At 42.1% G+C, this 17,955-nt stretch overlaps 1 protein-coding gene across 2 annotated transcripts in view; it reads right to left on the bottom strand.

Moving 5' to 3' along the window:
• Positions 1-17,955, bottom strand: part of RGS7BP (regulator of G protein signaling 7 binding protein) — a 119,232-nt gene that overhangs the window by 13,867 nt on the left and 87,410 nt on the right. Inside the window, exons 4-5 of one of the 2 annotated variants that reach the window (XM_027101027.1) lie at positions 9,633-9,780; positions 7,583-7,653 (exon numbers count right to left, since the gene is read on the bottom strand). In XM_027101027.1, coding sequence (XP_026956828.1) covers positions 7,583-7,653; positions 9,633-9,780 — 219 coding nt within the window. Of the gene's footprint in view, positions 1-7,578; positions 7,654-9,632; positions 9,781-17,955 lie in introns of those variants that run through there. The other variant, XM_027101028.1, reaches the window with a different exon arrangement.

The following is a 17,955-nucleotide window of genomic DNA, read 5'->3' on the forward strand; positions in this document are numbered from 1 at the left end:
GTCTACTGAATCGTAGTTTTCTTCCTTTTGATTTCTGCCCCCTGGTGGGTGAGGCTGGTCTAGAAGCTTGTGTAGGCTTCCTAGCAGGAAGGGCTGATGCCTGCCCACTGGTGGGTGGAGCTGGGTCCTGGCCCTCTGGTGGGCAGGCTGTGTGATCAAGAAGTCTTTAGGCAACCTGACTGCTAATGCGTGGGGCTGTGGGGCTGTATTCCCACCCGTTAGTTGTTTGGCCTGAGGCATCCGGCACTGAAGGCTACAGGCTGTTGGGTGGGGCCGGGTCTTTGTGCTAAAGACCCAAGCAAGATGTCTGCCTCAAGGAGAGTTCATGCAGATGAATAATCCCCAATATATCTACCACCAGTTTTTATGGCCCCAGCATGAGCCACAGCCCCCCCCCCCCGCCTCCCCAGGAGACCCTCCAAGACCAGCAGGTAGGTCTGGCCCAGGCTACTCTGAGGTTACTGCTTTTGCCCTTGGTCCTGGTACATGTGAGATTTTGTGCAGTCCCTTTAAGAGTTAAGTGTCTGTTTCCCCCAGTCCTGTGGAGCTCCTGCAAATAAGCCCTGCTGGCCTTCAAATCCAAATGCTCTGGGGGACATCTCTTCCCAATGCCAGACCCCTGGGCTGGGAAGCCTGATGTTGGCCTCAGAACTCTCACTCCTGTGGGAGAGCCTCTGCAAGGTCACCCAAGGTGGGGTGGGGTGGGGGAGGAGGTTAAGGATTTGGTTATATTTCAAGTGCACCCCTCCTACCGTCTCGTTGTGCTTTCTTCTTTACGCCTTTAGATGTAGAAGATCTTTTTCTGTAGGTTCCAGTCTTTTCTATCGATGGCTGTTCAGATGTTAGCTGTGATTTTGGTGTGTTCATGAGAGAAGGTAAGCTCAAGGTCCTTCCACTCCACCATCTTGAAAGACTCCCTCTAATCTCTCTCTTAAGCCTCTTTTTTTTTTAAATTTATTTATTTTATTTTTGGCTGCGTTGGGTCTTTGTTCCTGTGTGCGGGCTTTCTCTAGTTGCGGTGAGTGGGGGCTACTCTTTGTTGTGGTACGCGGGCTTCTCACTGCGGTGGCTTCTCTTGTTGCGGACTTCAGTAGTTGTGGCACATGGGCTCAGTAGTTGTGGCTTGAGGGTTCTAGAGCACAGGCTTAGTAATTGTGGCACACAGGCTTAGTTGCTCCATGGCATATGGGATCTTCCCAGACCAGGACTCAAACCCGTGTCCCCTGCATTGGCAGGCAGATTCTTAACCACTGTGCCACCAGGGAAGTCCTTAAGCCTCTTTTCTAACCACTTTCCCAAATAATGAAGTGTTTATAGTTCATCAAAATGCCCTGCTCTGTCATCTCCTCAGACACCTTCACACATTCAGAATCTTCTGCCTAGACTCTCTTCTTTCTATCTTTTTCTTTAGCTAATTTCAATTTATCCTAAAAAATCTCAGCTCAGATACTTTCCAAAAAGCAATTCTCAATTACTCCTGCCTTCTCCTTCCCCATTTACAACTAAAATCTGACTAGGTGAGAATCCAATATGCCCTTGTAGCAACCTGTTTCTAACTATTAATATACCCTTATAGCAACCTGTATCTAACTAATAGTTGCATTTTAAGTGCTATTTTTTTGTCTTTCCAATAGTATGTGTGTGTGTGTGTGTGTGTATCTCTGTGTGTGTGTATCTCTGTGTGTGTGTTAGTTGTTTCCAGAATTCACATGTCATACCCTGAAGGCTCCATCACAATCTCTGCAAGGGGAGGCTTATGTCATTTGAAAAAGCTTCCCAGGTGATTCTCATCCCATTCTGTCCTGTTGAGATGGAAAGCCTCTAGGGGGAGTCATCCCCAGCACCTGACACAGAATCTGGCATATTGTAAGTGACTATCACATGTTGGATGATGGTGGGGACAAGAAATGATGAGGTGAGAAGTCTGTTTTTCCTTCAATGGACAATGTGTAGACACATAAAATTTGAGTAGTGGCTCAACATAGTTAGAGTAATGTATTTAGAAACTGATGTGTGATCAGTGATGAGTGGATTAGATTGGAGGAGCGGGGGAGGGATAGCATATGTCATGCTGAATCCTGGGCAAAATGTTGTAGAGATTGCAAAGGATCTGGGGTAACCAGTAAAACTTCCTAGAGTGGAATTCCCTGGTTGCACAGTGGTTAAGAATCTGCCTGCCAATGCAGGGGACATGGGTTCAAGCCCTGGTCTGGGAAGATCCCACATGCCGCAGAGCAACAAAGCCCGTGTGCCACAACTACTGAGCCTGCGTGCTGCAACTACTGAAGCCCATGAGCCTAGAGCCTGTGCTCTGCAACAAGAGAAGCCACCACAATGAGAAGCCCACGCACTGCAACGAAGAGTAGCCCCTGCTCGCCACAACTAGAGAAAGCCCACGTGCAGCAATGAAGATGCAATGGAGCCAAAAATTAATTAATTAATTAAAAAACAAAACAAAAAACTGCCCAGAGTGACATTCAGACACCAACTTGAGGCACAGAAAGTCTTTATATGAGGTGCTGGAGAAGGACCTAAAAAGTCATCTCCAGGCTAGCAGGTGGTATAACTGCTCAGTGTTCTTCAGCCAGATGCCAGAGAACTCTTCTGCCTGCCATGGCTATGTTGGTTCTAGTTATGCACGTCCAGACTGGAGTGGATCACGGGTATAGAGAATGGGGGAACTGTTCCTAGGCCCAGTTTAGTCTGGAGTAGGACTGTCTGCAGGAGGGGGCCCATTCTAGAACAGCTGCAATTCCTGACTGATCCACTTCAGACAGACTCTAATGCATGGTACCACCAACCGAATTCTAGGCAAGAGTAAATGTATTGACACACCACACAGCATTCATGAAGTCAGAATTTTGGAAAAGGTGAAACTGTCTTTCAGGCTTAAATTATTTCTGCAGTGTTTTGTTTGATTACAGCCTGCATTTAGAAGATGCTTGTCCTTCACTTTCCCATCTCCTTTTAGCCTTTGTCGGTAACTTTGTGGGCTCTACACAGGTGGTTCCATTTGTAATCCATTTGACACAGCAAGACTCTCATAATTAATGAAGCTCCCTACAGCACTGCCAGTGACCTGGAATGTAGGACAGGAGAGGTGCTGAAGCAGAGGAAAGGACAGAAGGCTGAGAGCCAGGAGACCTGGAAGTTGCCGGGAGGCTGCCGGGAGCTGCAGCCGAGCAAGGGAGTTTTCTTCTGTGCACCTCTGTCTCCAGCCTTAAACTGGAAGCACAGAAGCAAAGGTCCCATCTCAAATAAAGGCATAATCACTAACCATTACAATTCCTGATCTTGGCCACCTTCCTTTGTTTGTCACTGGAAATCAATGTAAAGCATATTGTTGTTGAGTCAAGTTTTGATTGTGGTGGGAAGGCGGGAAGATAGGATTCAATCTTGAAATGCTCAAATCAACATGGAAGAGTTTCTGAGTTGCGGGACAGGAGGGAGTCTGGAGAACAGGGGATTCAGAGCATTTCCAGGGTGGGTTCCCCACCCGCACCCCGTACGTGCCTGGCAGGATTTCCACATGGTCAGGGTTTGTGTAGTGTAGGAAAAAGGGGGACCAGGAGCAGTATCTTTTCCCTTTTTCTCTCTGCTTCAAACTCACGTGTAAATGGAATGAAAAGAGAAAGGAAAGAAGCAGGCAGAAGGAAAACAGATGGCTCTCTATAATGCTTTTCATCCAGTTAGAATTATGTTTTGACAATAAGGTCCTACAGAAAAAAACTGGAACACATTTTCCCACATTTCACCCCACACCATCTTCTGCATAGATTAGACCTGTGTAATGAATCAATCTCCTGAAAAGAATTCCAGGAAGGTCATGGGGCAGCCTCTATGCTCTATCTTGGTATACGCAGAGAGAGGGATCTGGCTGATCTGCTGATTAAAATAGTGCCGCATGCATCTGCTAAAAAATGTTCCCATGGTGACTCCAACAGACCTGCTCTCCTTCCTTCAGGCCTTCTCAGACGTCCCAGCGGAGACTCGCATTCCCCTTCCCCACCGCTCCGCTCCCAGTGACGTCATGCTGGGAGTACCCATTAAACATGCCCAGAACAGAGATGTATCTTCACGTGCTAAGGGTTCCCATTTCTCCCCCCAGTGAAGAAACCTTAATTTCCCACAAGACTTCACCTGAATTTTAGAAATTATTTTTAAATCATACAGCATTACTCCCTCCTGCAGAAGTCCTTCTATCTCCTAGCTTTTTCCTTTGCATGGCCCAAATGGATTTAGGGTTCAAGTCCTAGGCATACCTTGTTTCGATTTTTCCCTTTTCACTTGTGTTTTTACTCATAGTATCAACCATTCATTACTATTATTATATTTTTAAAATGTATTTAAAATTCTAATTATTTTTTCCGTTTATAAAAGTAATACAAAGTTATACAAAATACTTCTACTATAATTTTGGATTTTTCTGGCCACACCACTTGACATGTGGGATCTTAGATCCCTGACCAGGGATCGAACCCACACCCCCTGCAGTGGAAGCGCAGAGACTTAACCACAGGACTGCCAGGGAAGTCCCAGTATTTCTATTATACTTTTTGTGATTATAAAAATGTCCTAAGTAAAGAAAGTAAAATTTCTATTTTTCCAATAATGCCCGATTCAAAAACTGTTGGATGAACTTTCACGAAATATAGAGGGAATGTTTCAGATATTTAATTTAAAATATAGGCTATGGCATCCATGAAACTCAGCCTGGGGGGCCGTGGGTTGTCATCCTCCTAAGCAACTGGATGTGAAGTAAAAGAAGACCAACCACATCCTGTTGGTGGGGGGGACTTGCCCTACATAATACAAAGGTGAGGATAGCTTCAGACAGGAGCCCCCAATCCAAAGTCTCAGAGATCAATATTCTGGAGAGCTGGCTCAGGATCGACCTTTCATGGATGCTACACACAGTCTGCTTCAGAGTGAAATGTAGCAGGTATTGTTCAATTTGATGATGATTTGGAGTTTTCCTGAACTAGGTTGGTGGGCCAGCTGGTAAATATCAATAATAACAATAACAATAATAACAATGCATCTGTTGAGCGCTTGCTCTCTGTAAGGTTGGTCGTGGGCATTGACATGCGTTTAATCATTTAATCCTTACAACAAGCCTCTGAAGTAGGTGGTCTAATTTCTTTTTCAGGGATAAGGAAATGTACATTTCCAGAAGTTAAACTACTTGTTCCAGGAAAACGGCAGAGCAAGCATCGGAACCCAAGGCTAGCCTTAACCATGCTTATTTCTAGCAGCAAACTTGCAGGCTGTGTCCAGAGGGCTCTCGTTACTACAACACTCTGTAGTAAAACACTGTTTTCTTAAAACCCTACAAGGCCTCCCAAACACTGTACCGACGGCTCAAGCCAGGAACCCTCGGTCACCAGGCCCTTTGGGGGTGCTTGCAGTTTACCTGATGCACCACATTGCTGGTCTCTTCTTTTCTTTTCTTTCTTTCTTTTTTTTTTACTTTTCTTATTTTTAAATTTTATTTATTTTTTAATTGAATTTTATTTCTTTTATACAGCAGGTTCTTATTAGTTATCCACTTTATACCTATTATTGTATATATGTCAATCGCCCGCCTCTTATTTTCTGTTACCTGCCTCCGTCCCTTGCAGCTCAGGTCACACTACACTGTCTGGTGTTCTCACCTCCACCTCTCCACCTTCTGCCACGCTGCTCGTTGAGCCAAGTGGAGCTCCCGCTCTGCTGCCAAATCTTCTCCCTCCTCACCCAGGGGCAAGCAGCACCCTGCCCTCCCTCCCGCCTGGGCTTTGCTCGGTGGAAACAAGGTGCATCTTTCTTGCTTCTAAAAACCCTTTCTCCACCCTCTGTGGACCACCCTCTGAAGCTGATGCTTCCCTTAAGGCTGCTCTGGCCATATGTGCTTAGTGAAAGTGATTATTATTAGTCCTTTGTACATATCTTCAGACCCTGGGGCTGCAAAGTTGGGTGCAGGTTGAACAAACATTTAATGTTTATGCTGGGTGTTATTCTACTATGTTCCGAGCATTCCTCTAGGTACTGAAGATAAAACAGTTAACAAAAGCATACAGAGACCCTCCCCTCACAGAACTTACATTCTAGTGAATATCCCCTTTCCCTTTCTGTGTTTCTGCTTTCTTTTCTGGTGTATACTCCCATAGGATAGTTCCGGAGACAGGCTACCTGGGATCACATACCAGCCTTTCTACTTACAGTCTGTATGACCTTGGCCAAGTTAGTTAACCTCTCTGTGCCTCAGTTTCCTGTAAATTGGGAAACATGAATAGCATTTCCCTCAAAGTTGTTATTAGAATTAAATAAGTTAATGTAGTTAATACATCTAAGGTATTTAGGATAGTGGCTGTGATATTGTAATTTATATATATTGGTCTCTGACCTCATTCTTGGCACAGAGCTACCAAAGCTCTGGGAACTTCCTTAGAGAGCAATAAGGATGTCTTTTGTTATGTTAATGATGTGACCTTTGGAAAACACCTGAGGGTGGGGGCTGGTTGCTAGGAGAATCAACTACGTGATTGGAGGGTTAACAATTTCAATCCCACCCCCTGACTTCCGGGGAGGGGAGAGGGGCTGGAGGTTGAATCAATTGCCAATGGCCAGTGATTTAATCAGTCATGCCTGTGTAAGAAGCCACTATAAAAACTCAAAAGGACAGGGTTTGGAGAGCTTCTGAGACTGGGGAGAGTGGTGCTCCTGGAGAGGGCATGGAATTTCTGTGCCCTTTCCCCATACCTTGCCCTGTGGCATCTCTTCTCTCTGGCTGTTCCTGAGTTATATCCTGTAATAATAAACCGGTGATCTGGTAAGTAAAATGTTTCTCTGAGTTCTGTGAGCTGCTCTAGTGAACTAACTGAACCTAAGAAGGAGTTCATTGGACCCTCTGATCTATAGCTGGATGTCCGAAGCTCAGGTGACAACCTGAACTTGGGATTGGTGTCTAAAGTTGGGGCTGAGGGCGGGCAGCCTTTTAGGACGACTGAACCCTTAACTCGTGGAATCCGACGCTGTCCCCAGTTAGTGTCAGAATTCAGTTGAACTGCAGGACACCCAGCTGGTGTCCGATAATTGCTTGGTGGTTTGGAAAAACCCCCATACATTGGAATTGGATGCAAAATCACTGTGGCAATTTATGTTAATTATTACGATTACTTTGTTTAGATAACAACACAACACGTGGTTGGCAGGGATCTTCCTTTGGAAGTGTTCTTAAGTCTCTTCCGCTTGGCTGTAAACTTCTTAAAGGGCCAAGTCTTCAGTCCTTTTGTGTTTGCCGTACGTGGTGTGGTGCTTTTCACAGCGTATACAATGAATAAATGCTCTCGACTGATAGGGCCAGTGGAGGAGGTGTCTGTTGTGTCGTCAGAGTGTTTCTCAGCTCCCCCTCAGAGCAAAACTGCATTCACCTGATAAACTATTCTCATTCGCTTGTCTTCTCGAGGAAAGACAACTGTAGGCTCAATGCCTTCTATTGCGTGTGTAAAAAAAACAACTTGCTTTAATTTCTGAAGAAACAAGACCCAAGGTTATCATGTTAAAAACATCCTCTGCCTCAAAGAGAAATGACAAGACTCACCTTGATTTTTCAATGGTAAAGGCATAGTTTCCCTGAGTTTGCTTAAAAGGTTTTTCATTTCTCGCATGTCTCTGTAAAATTGATAAAAAGAAAAACTATCAGCTGTAAATTTTTGAAATGTAATCTCGAACCGTCTGTTCTGTGAGACAACTGAAGGACAAAGTCTGTGCCTAACTGTACCAGCTCGAGCTTCCAGTAGGCAAATATTGCATTTATTTTGCTTGTATAAGAAAAAAGAAAATCTGAGTTGGGTTGGCTCTGGAAGGAATAAGAATTACTCTGACAAACGTTTCCGCAGGGCATTCTGCTATAGGAGCCCTCATATCTGCCTTCAGTTGGACCTGGCTGAGATCAGAGAAGAGCCTCTGGTAATGAGGACAGTACTTCACGTTTCCAAGGGCAGGTGAAGGGCACGCAACTAGAACAACAGGAGAACCCTGGGCAAAGCTGAGGCTGGGTGATGATGTTCTCTTATCTGGTCCAAGGGCTGTCCTGCCTGTGTGGTTTCACTCCCTGTTGTCTCTCATTATCGTAATTGGAATTCACAGTAACACAGGTGTTAAGCATTCCCAAGGGTCAACACATTAAATTGGCTTGGAATGTTTTTAATGTGCAGCCCAGTTTGAGACCCACAGATTTCTTAGGGCAAAGTGATAGGGAGAAGCAAGGAAGCCCCCTCCCAGACCAGGTCTACTGTGCCTACTTCTCCCAGTCACTCCCACCTCCTTTGACCAGAATCTGAACTTTTAGGCTGAACTGAAATAACTCCAACGCTGAGAGCTAGACACTCCTATTATTATTATCAGCCGTAGCTTGCTCTCTGACAAGCTTACAAGGCCTGGATAGAGATTCTGTGCGAGGTTTCTGAGAAGGAACATGGCTTTGCTGAAGGATTACACACTGACCATGGCACTCTGGCAGATACTCCTGGGAATAGAGCAAAGCATTTTCTACTTTATAAATTAAGAGAAATCACTCATCATTTGTCTATAGCTCTACCAAACTGTGCCAAACAGCTTTATTGTTTGAATTGTTGGATTTCCAAGCTTAGACAAAATCCCAGTTTTATTAATAGCACGTAATTACCACATGCTTCAATTTTCTATAAACACAGAAATTTGGTTAATTAGCTTTAGAATTATATTACAATCTGAAAGTAGAACTACAATGGCTCTAAATGTCACTGTGTGATGCATTTCTAAAAATAAAAAAATAGTGTTCATTATCTTGTCAATGACTCAACCCCACACACACAGAGTCCTCGATGGAATTGCCTAGTGTTCAGCTGCTTCGTGCTGGCTCTGGGGACATCAGTAGCAAAGGACAAGATATCAGTGTGAAGGCCAGTAAACAAGGGGCTTGTCCCTCTGCCTCACAGAATGGAATTTTTAGCATCTAGATGCGTTTATGATTATATTATTGTTATTGCTTCCTTTTCCCAAATGAAATAGAATCACTGTAGAATCTCTTCTTCCCAAGAAAGAAACTCCCCCTCTAGCCGTGAGCTACTGCTTGTTAAGACAAATGCATTAACTCACTTTGACCACTAAGGGGCCATCATCTACATCCTGGGAGAGTAAGAGAAGACAGCCCTTTGGAAAGCTGTCTGTGAACTGGACAGAACACTCAGCCCCTGACTGGCAACTGAATAGGCCATTCCATACACCTGAAATCTGAGAATCTAGTAGACATCTTTGCACAATTTTCAGTTCTTCTCCCTTAAACAAATGGAAATTTTGGGACCCATCCTGGTGGGTGAGCTGTGATGGGTATATAGATCCACCTTTCTTCCTTCCCAAGGAAGCACTCCATTTTCATCTCCATGGAGACGCAAGACTGATGGAGTGGGAAAAGCAGAGGCCTGGGAGCCCACATCTCCTGGAGGCTCTGCTATCATTCCACAGATGGATTTGGACCCCTTACCGTCCCTCATCTCAGTTTACTGAGAGCTCTGTTTCTGAATCAGAAAGAGAAAATCTCGACTCTCTCTAGCCCCTGAGTGTTAACTAGAGGAGGATTGGCAGTCTATTTAGGGTAACTTCCCACTTACCTTTCAGTGTTCTCAATGTCTGTGGAAACCTGCCAGGAATGTTGCTGAATATCTACAGGGGATGATGATGAGTCCTCTAGAGCAGGTGTTTCAGCACACTCCTCAATTTTGCAATCCAAACTCTTGGTTCCCCCTCCAGGCTCCTTTCCTAAGGGGGTTGGTGTTGGTAAAGAGAAGAGGATAAGAAATCATAAATGCAAATTCTATACCCAAGATATCACTGCAAACGTTGGCTATGCTTTGAGTCAAATGCTCCATTAACCCTAGAAACTTCTTTGAATACTAAAGTAATGTGTGTGTGTGTGTGTGTGTGTGTGTGTGTGTGTGTAGCATATTTTCACAACATTCTGGGAAAGCTATCTGAGGTCAATGCAACCTGAAGATCAAGATTAAAGTAAGGGCCCTGCCTTTGATGGACTATTGGTGCTTTGTAACCCATTCTTCGTGAGTTAGATCGGATCAGCTAGGAAGAGGAGATTCAGCCTGTGAAATTGTGCTGCTTTTTCGGTCCTCAGATGCAGGGGCAGGTAAAAGGGCCAGGAGCAGGTGACACCCAGCAGAAGAAATAGGAGCTCCTGCCATTCTCTCTGATTCTGACACTAGCCCTCTGGGCCTGTGAGAAGCAGCAGAGATTATGGACCTGCCTTCCATTTCCTTGGCTCTCCAACCTCCTTCAGTGTATCATTCTATGAGGAAAGAGCCCAGTCTCAAGATCCAGCCTCACTCTGCTGAGACCACAAAGTGCAATCAACTAAAGCACCATGTACTGGGTAGCCGTCCACAGTACTGAACTGCCAATGCACTAAGACTTGTATTTACTGGGACTGATCTCAAGGGAATAAATCAATACTTTCTGGAAACAAATCTCCGAATTGGTTAGGCCATAAATTCATATGAAATTAAATGGGAGTTATAGTCCGTGGCCCCGATATCCTCTGTTAATGTCTTTTATTCTGCCTTGAACTTCTGGGTATCTGCAAGGGTGTATCTTGCTATCATGGGAATGGCATACGAGGCCCAAGAACTGGGAGTTAATTTTTTATTTGTGTGTGTGTGTGTGTGTGTGTGTGTTTTTCTGCTGTGCCGCATGGCTTGTGGGATCTCAGTTCCCTGACCAGGGATCGAACCTGGGGCCCCAGCAGTGAAAGTGCCGAGCTCTAACCACTGGACTGCCAGGGAATTCTCAAGAACTGGGTTTTATTTATTTACTTTCATTTTTTAAATATATCTTTATTGTAGTATAATTGCTTTACAATGTTGTGTTAGTTTCTGCTGTACAACAAAGTGAATCAGCTATAGGTATACATATATCCCCATATCCCCTCCCTCTTGAGCCTCCCTCCCACCCTCCCTATCTCACCCTTCTAGGTCATCACAAAGCATCGAGCTGATTTCCTTGTGCTATGCAGCAGCTTCCCACTAGCCATTTTACATTTGGTAGTGTATATATGTCAATGCTACTCTCTTACTTCATCCCAGCTTCCCCTCCCCACTCTGTGTCCTCAAGTCTGTTTGCCACATCTGCATCTTTATTCCTGCCCTGCCACTAGGTTCATCAGTACTGTTGTTTTCGATTCCATATATGTGCATTAGCATATGGTATTTGTTTTTCTCTTTCTGACTTCACTCTGTATGACACATTCTAGGTCCATCCACCTCATTACAAATAACTCAGTTTCGAAGAACTGGGTTTTAAACCTGGCTTTTTCAGTTGTTCATTAACTCACTTGTTCATTCACTCACGATATTTCCTACGTGTCAGCTAAGTATCGGGTACTGGGCTTGGTACTAGAGAGACAGAGGTGAAAGAAAGGATAGTCTTTGTCTCATGGAGCTTAAAGTGCTGGAGATAGGGAACGCGGGTTCGTGCCCTAGTTTGGGAAGACCCCACATGCCGCGGAGCGGCTGGGCCCGTGAGCCGTGGCCGCTGAGCCTGTGCATCCGGAACCTGTGCTCCGCAACGGGAGAGGCCACAACAGTGAGAGGCCCGCGTACCGGAAAAAAAACAAAAAAACAAAAAAACAAATAATTACAAAGCTGTTGTATAACATTATGTAGTCTGTATAAATGGTAGCTATATTGTTGCTTTCACTCTTTCAACCAGTTTTATTTGTATTATGTAGCTACATCTCCAGACTGGTTGTTAAGAAATCGTTACAGCCCGTATCATTGAACATTCATGAGATGGCAGCTCCACCTGGTTACCTTGTAGCTCAATTTCCCTAATCATGATATGATTGTTTTTGCATGTTTTTTTAAAAAAACAAAAACACTTATGAAAAGGAAGGCTCTTTATGGTAAAATCTAATGGGAAGCTTTTCCCTTGGATTCCTGATCTGAAGGCAACTAGCAAAAATCTCATCCCTGTCATTTCTAACCCATGTAGTAGCAACACAAGGAGAACGAGACAAGCAATTAACTGGTAATTAACTGTACAGCATTCATCAGCCTATAGTAGAAGTGGACCTCTGAATATTCAGCCAAAGCACAAACACAAGTTTACTGATGAAAACTTTTGATCCTTTTGTATATACTTTATGCACATTGATCCTGGGTGATGGAATTGTTTTTTCCAATTTTATGGTATTGCTGTTGGGTAGAAATTAAGTACATAGCATATTACCATTAAGTACATAGCATATTACCATTTCCCAGTGGGAGGGCATTGACCTCTTAAAAGCACTTTCATTGAATCTCCTGGTAGAGTGCACACATGCAGTCCATTTGGCACCTACCTCTGAGCAGTCAGCCTTGGGATGTGAGTCTGAGCAAGAGTGGCTAGCACTTGAGAGAGGGACAAAAGGGTGGTGTCCCCCAAAACAGCCCTCTGCTTTTCAGAGGTCTAAAGGAGAGGGCCACCTGAAAGCACACATGGCTCCTGTTCTGCTCTTTTGGGTTTGAAATGCCATGGAGAATGGAGTATGGTTTGGATAGCAAATGGTAGATGAAGAAGATTCACACAAAGAAATTCTCTGCTTTATGGGCTCTGCTTGGCGTGGGGCCACTGTAGCCCCTACCCTGTGGTCAGGACTGTAGAGCCCAAAACTTTCATTCATGGGAACAGGGAGGACTCAAGATAGCGTGATGTTCCTTCTTGGAGTCCTCTATCTCCTTCATATGTACTCTTCTTATACACAAACACATATGTAAAGTCCAATCCACAATCACTTTGTGTACACTTACTGCCTGTACTAATTCTACTTACATAAGACAAAAACATTCTAAAAAAAAGGTAACATAATTATTCATGTATTCCTGAAACATGCCTATGAGCTTGCAATGCCAAGTACACCCTCCTTTCCCTCATTTTCAGAGACTAGATATAACTCTGCTAATGCAGATGCACAAGAATGAAAAACTTGGATGCTGGACTTGCAGTTTGGTGCTTTCTGTCAGCTTATAAAATCTCTGCAGAATTTTGATTATATTACATCTTCTCTGGCTGGCACATCTTGAAAGACAAGAGATTGATAGGAATTGTAGGGGTTTTCAATTCCAGAACATATGTGGGGAGATCATAATTGCTCTCATTTACTGATAGCACTGACTTTACGCTGGGCATCCTCTCCCACTACAGTCCCTGTTTATTGCCTTAATAGAACACTTATCACTAATAGAAACTTATGTATTTGCTAACTGGTTTATTATTTGCTCACCCCAACCCCACTCTCATCTCCCATCTCCCAAACTGGATATGTAAAGTATGTAAGGCCAGGAACCTTATCTGTTTTCTTCAGTTCTGTAAGTCCAGTACCAAGGACGAAAGCTTACACATCAGATGATTTCAACAGATATACAGCATCAAAAAAAGTAATTATACTATATATGTTATACAGCTTTCTTTGCCACGTTACTATGGTTAGAGATACTTTCATGTTAATGCATTCTGATTTATTTTATGCTTTTGAATGGATGCACAGTATCCCCTAGTAAGGAATTTACATTGTAATTCTTCCCTTTCTCCAGAGTATGCCAGTATTTGTATGGGACAGATCCTTTAAAGCAGAAAACTTGGACAAAGTATATGTATTCACATTTTGTACCTTAATATATATTGCCAAATTGGCCTCTGAAAAGTCTATGCTAATTTACATTTTCCTTCTACCAGCTGTAAATGAGAGAATCTATTTCCCTACACCTTTGCCAGAACTTCATATTATCAATATTTAATTTTTGCTTATTTGATGAAGGAAAATAGAATCTCTCATTGAAGTTTCTTTTCACCTCTTTTATTACTACTGAGATTAAATTTATTTTTCATAAGTGAATTGGCTGCCTGTATTTCTTCTTTTCATTTTCTATTCATATCATTTGCCCATTTAAAAAATAGCGCTGTCTTCAGGACCAGATGGCTTCACAGGCGAATTCTATCAAACATTTAGAGAAGAGCTAACACCTATCCTTCTCAACTCTTCCAAAATATAGCAGAGGGAGGAACACTCCCAAACTCATTCTATGAGGCCACCATCACCCTGATACCATAACCAGACAAGGGTGTCACAAAGAAAGAAAACTACAGGCCGATATCGCTGATGAACATAGATGCAAACATCCTCAACAAAATACTAGCAAACAGAATCCAACAGCACATTAAAAGGATCATACACCATGATCAAGTGGGGTTTATTCCAGGAAGGCAAGGATTCTTCAGTATACACAAATCAATCAATGTGATACACCATATTAAAAAACTGAAGAATAAAAACCATATGATCATCTCAATAGATGCAGAAAAAGCTTTTGACAAAATTCAACACCCATTTATGATAAAAAGTCCTGCAGAAAGTAGGCATAGAGGGAACTTTCCTCAACATAATAAAGGCCATATATGACAAACCCACAGCCAACATCGTCCTCAATGGTGGAAAACTGAAACCATTTCCACTAAGATCAGGAACAAGACAAGGTGGTCCACTCTCACCACTATTATTCAACATAGTTTTGGAAGTTTTAGCCACACCAATCAGAGAAGAAAAAGAAATAAAAGGAATACAAATTGGAAAAGAAGAAGTCAAGCTGTCACTGCAGATGACATGATACTATACATAGAGAATCCTAAAGATGCTACCAGAAAACTACTAGAGCTAATCAATGAATTTGGTAAAGTAGCAGGATACAAAATTAATGCACAGAAATCTCTAGCATTCCTATACACTAATGATGAAAAATCTGAAAGTGAAATTAAGAAAACATTCCCATTTACCATTACAACAAAAAGAATAAAGTATCTAGGAATAAACCTAAGGAGACAAAAGACCTGTATGCAGAAAATTATAATACAGTGATGAAAGAAATTAAAGATGATACAAATGGAGAGTTATACCATGTTCTTGGATTGGAAGAATCAACATTGTGAAAATGACTCTACTACCCAAAGCAATCTACAGATTCAGTGCAATCCCTACAGATTCAATGCAATCCCTAGCAAAATACCACAGGCATTTTTCACAGGACTAGAACAAAAAATTTCATAATTTATATGGAAATGCAAAAGACCCCGAATAGCCAAAGCAATCTTTTTTTTTTTTTTTTTTTTTTGCTGTACGCGGGCCTCTCACTGTTGTGGCCTCTCCCATTGTGGAGCACAGGCTCCAGATGCGCAGGCTCAGCGGCCATGGCTTACGGGCCTAGCTGCTCCGTGGCATGTGGGATCTTCCCAGACCAGGGCATGAACCCGTGTCCTCTGCATCGGCAGGCGGACTCCCAACCACTGCGCCACCTGGGAAGCCCCAAAGCAATCGTGAGAAAGAAAAATGGAGCTGGAGGAATCAGGCTCCCTGACTTCAGACTATACTACAAAGGTACAGTAATCAAGACAGTATGGTACTGGCACAAAAACAGAAATATAGACCAACGGAGCAGGATAGAAAGCCCAGAGATAAACCCATGCACATATGGTCACCTTATCTTTGATAAAGGAGGCAAGAATATACAGTGGAATAAAGACAGCCTCTTCAATAAGTGGTGCTGGGAAAACTGGACAGGTACATGTAAAAGAATGAAATTAGAACACTCCCTAACACCATACGCAAAAATAAACTCAAAATGGATTAAAGACCTAAATGTAAGGCCAGACACTATCAAACTCTTAGAGGAAAACATAGGCAGAACACTCTATGACATAAATCACAGCAAGATCCTTTTTGATCCACCTCCTAGAGAAATGGAAATAAAAACAAAAATAAACAAATGGGACCTAATGAAACTTCAAAGCTTTTGCACAGCAAAAGAAACCATAAACAAGACGAAAAGACAACCCTCAGAATGGGAGAAAATATTTGCAAGTGAAGCAACTGACAAAGAATTAATCTCCAAAATTTACAAGCAGCTCATGCAGCTCAATATCAAAAAAGCAAACAACCCAATCCAAAAATGGGCAGAAGACCTAAATAGACATTTCTCCAAAGAAGATATACAGATTGCCATCAAACACATGAAAGAATGCTCAACATTATTAATCATTAGAGAAATGCAAATCAAAACTACAATGAGATATCATCTCACACCGGTCAGAATGGCCATCATCAAAAACTCTACAAACAATAAATGCTGGAGAGGGTGTGGAGAAAAGGGAACCCTCCTGCACTGTTGGTGGGAATGTAAATTGCTACAGCCACTATGAAGAACAGTATGGAGGTTCCTTAAAAAACTAAAAATAGAACTACCATATGACCCAGCATTCCCACTACTGGGCATATACCCTGAGAAAACCATAATTCAAAAAGAGTCATGTACCAAAATGTTCATTGCAGCTCTATTTACAGTAGGCAGGAGATGGAAACAACCTAAGTGTCCATCAACAGATGAATGGATAAAGAAGATGTGGCACATATATACAATGGAATATTACTCAGACGTAAAAAGAAACGAAATTGAGTTATTGGGTAGTGAGGTGGATGAAACTAGAGTCTGTCATACAGACTGAAGTAACTCAGAAAGAGAAAAACAAATACCGTATGCTAACACATATATATATGGAATCTAAGAAAAAAAATGTCATGAGGAACCTAGGGGCAAGACGGGAATAAAGACACAGACCTACTAGAGAGTGGACTTGAGGATATGGGGAGGGGGAAGGGTAAGCTGTGACAAAGTGAGAGAGTGGCATGGACATATATACACTACCAAACGTAAAATAGATAGCTAGTGGGAAGCAGCCGCATAGCACAGGGAGATCAGCTCGGTGCTTTGTGACCACCTAGAGGGGTGGGATAGGAAGGGTGGGAGGGAGGGAGATGCAAGAGGGAAGAGCTATGGGAACATATGTATATGTATGACTGATATACTTTGTTATAAAGCAGAAACTGACACACCATTGTAAAGCAGTTATACTCTAATAAAGATGGTAAAAAAAAATAGGGCTGTCTTGTTGATTTGTAAGAATTCTCTCTATGTAATAGATACTGATAATTTCCACTGTAGGTGAAACTATAAATTACTACCATCTGAGATTTAGAACTTTATTGAAGGATGACTCATTGATTATTTTTTCAGTACTGTCTAGGTTTAATGGTTTATTAAAAGATTTTACTCTTCTTGAGTTAAATTTGATAACTCATTTGTCCTAGAAAAATTTTCACGAAATACATTTTTAATAGTTTGGTTTTCTGTTGTAACTGTTTCATATCTCTAATGCTGTGTATTTATGGCTTACAATTTCTTTGTATTCCACTGTTTCTTGGATTCCATATCTTCCTGTTTCTTTGATTCATTCTCATTTTGCTGGAACATATCTTTGACATTATTTCAGAGGAGATCTCTGATACAAAATTTCTTATTCTTTGTATTACTGAAAATACTTTTTCTTCTCTCTCTCTCTCTTGCTGTATGCACACTTAAATTCTAATTGGCTGGATATAAAAATCTATGTTCTAACTAAGTTTCTCTCACAACTTGGATGATATTGTTCCCTTTCTTCTATCTCTACCCAAGGATGCTATGTATGTAGCCTGTTTATGGCCCTCTGAAAATTTTTTATCTTTAAACATTTTGAGTTATGAAATGGTTCCTAAATATGTCTAGCTATGGGTGTTTTATATATTACTCCATTTTTTGGCATTTGATTGGCATTTGCAATCTACTTTCACCAATTTTTTATTTTGAAAATTTTCAAACCTATAGCAAACTTGAAAGAATAATACAATGAACATCCAAATATTCTAGTTTAACCAATTTTTAATATTTAGCCATATTCTTCTTTTATCTCTCTCATTCTCTGTGGGTGTGTGTATATACACATATATATATAGGTTTCATATATGTGGATTATATGTATAACGTGTATATGTATAAATGTATAATATATATATATAATTTTTTGTTG

Source organism: Aethalodelphis obliquidens, unplaced genomic scaffold (assembly GCF_003676395.1).
Source record: "Aethalodelphis obliquidens isolate GAN/ISIS:26980383/991018 unplaced genomic scaffold, ASM367639v1 scaffold4, whole genome shotgun sequence".
In the NCBI taxonomy this organism is placed as follows: Eukaryota; Metazoa; Chordata; class Mammalia; order Artiodactyla; family Delphinidae; genus Aethalodelphis; species Aethalodelphis obliquidens.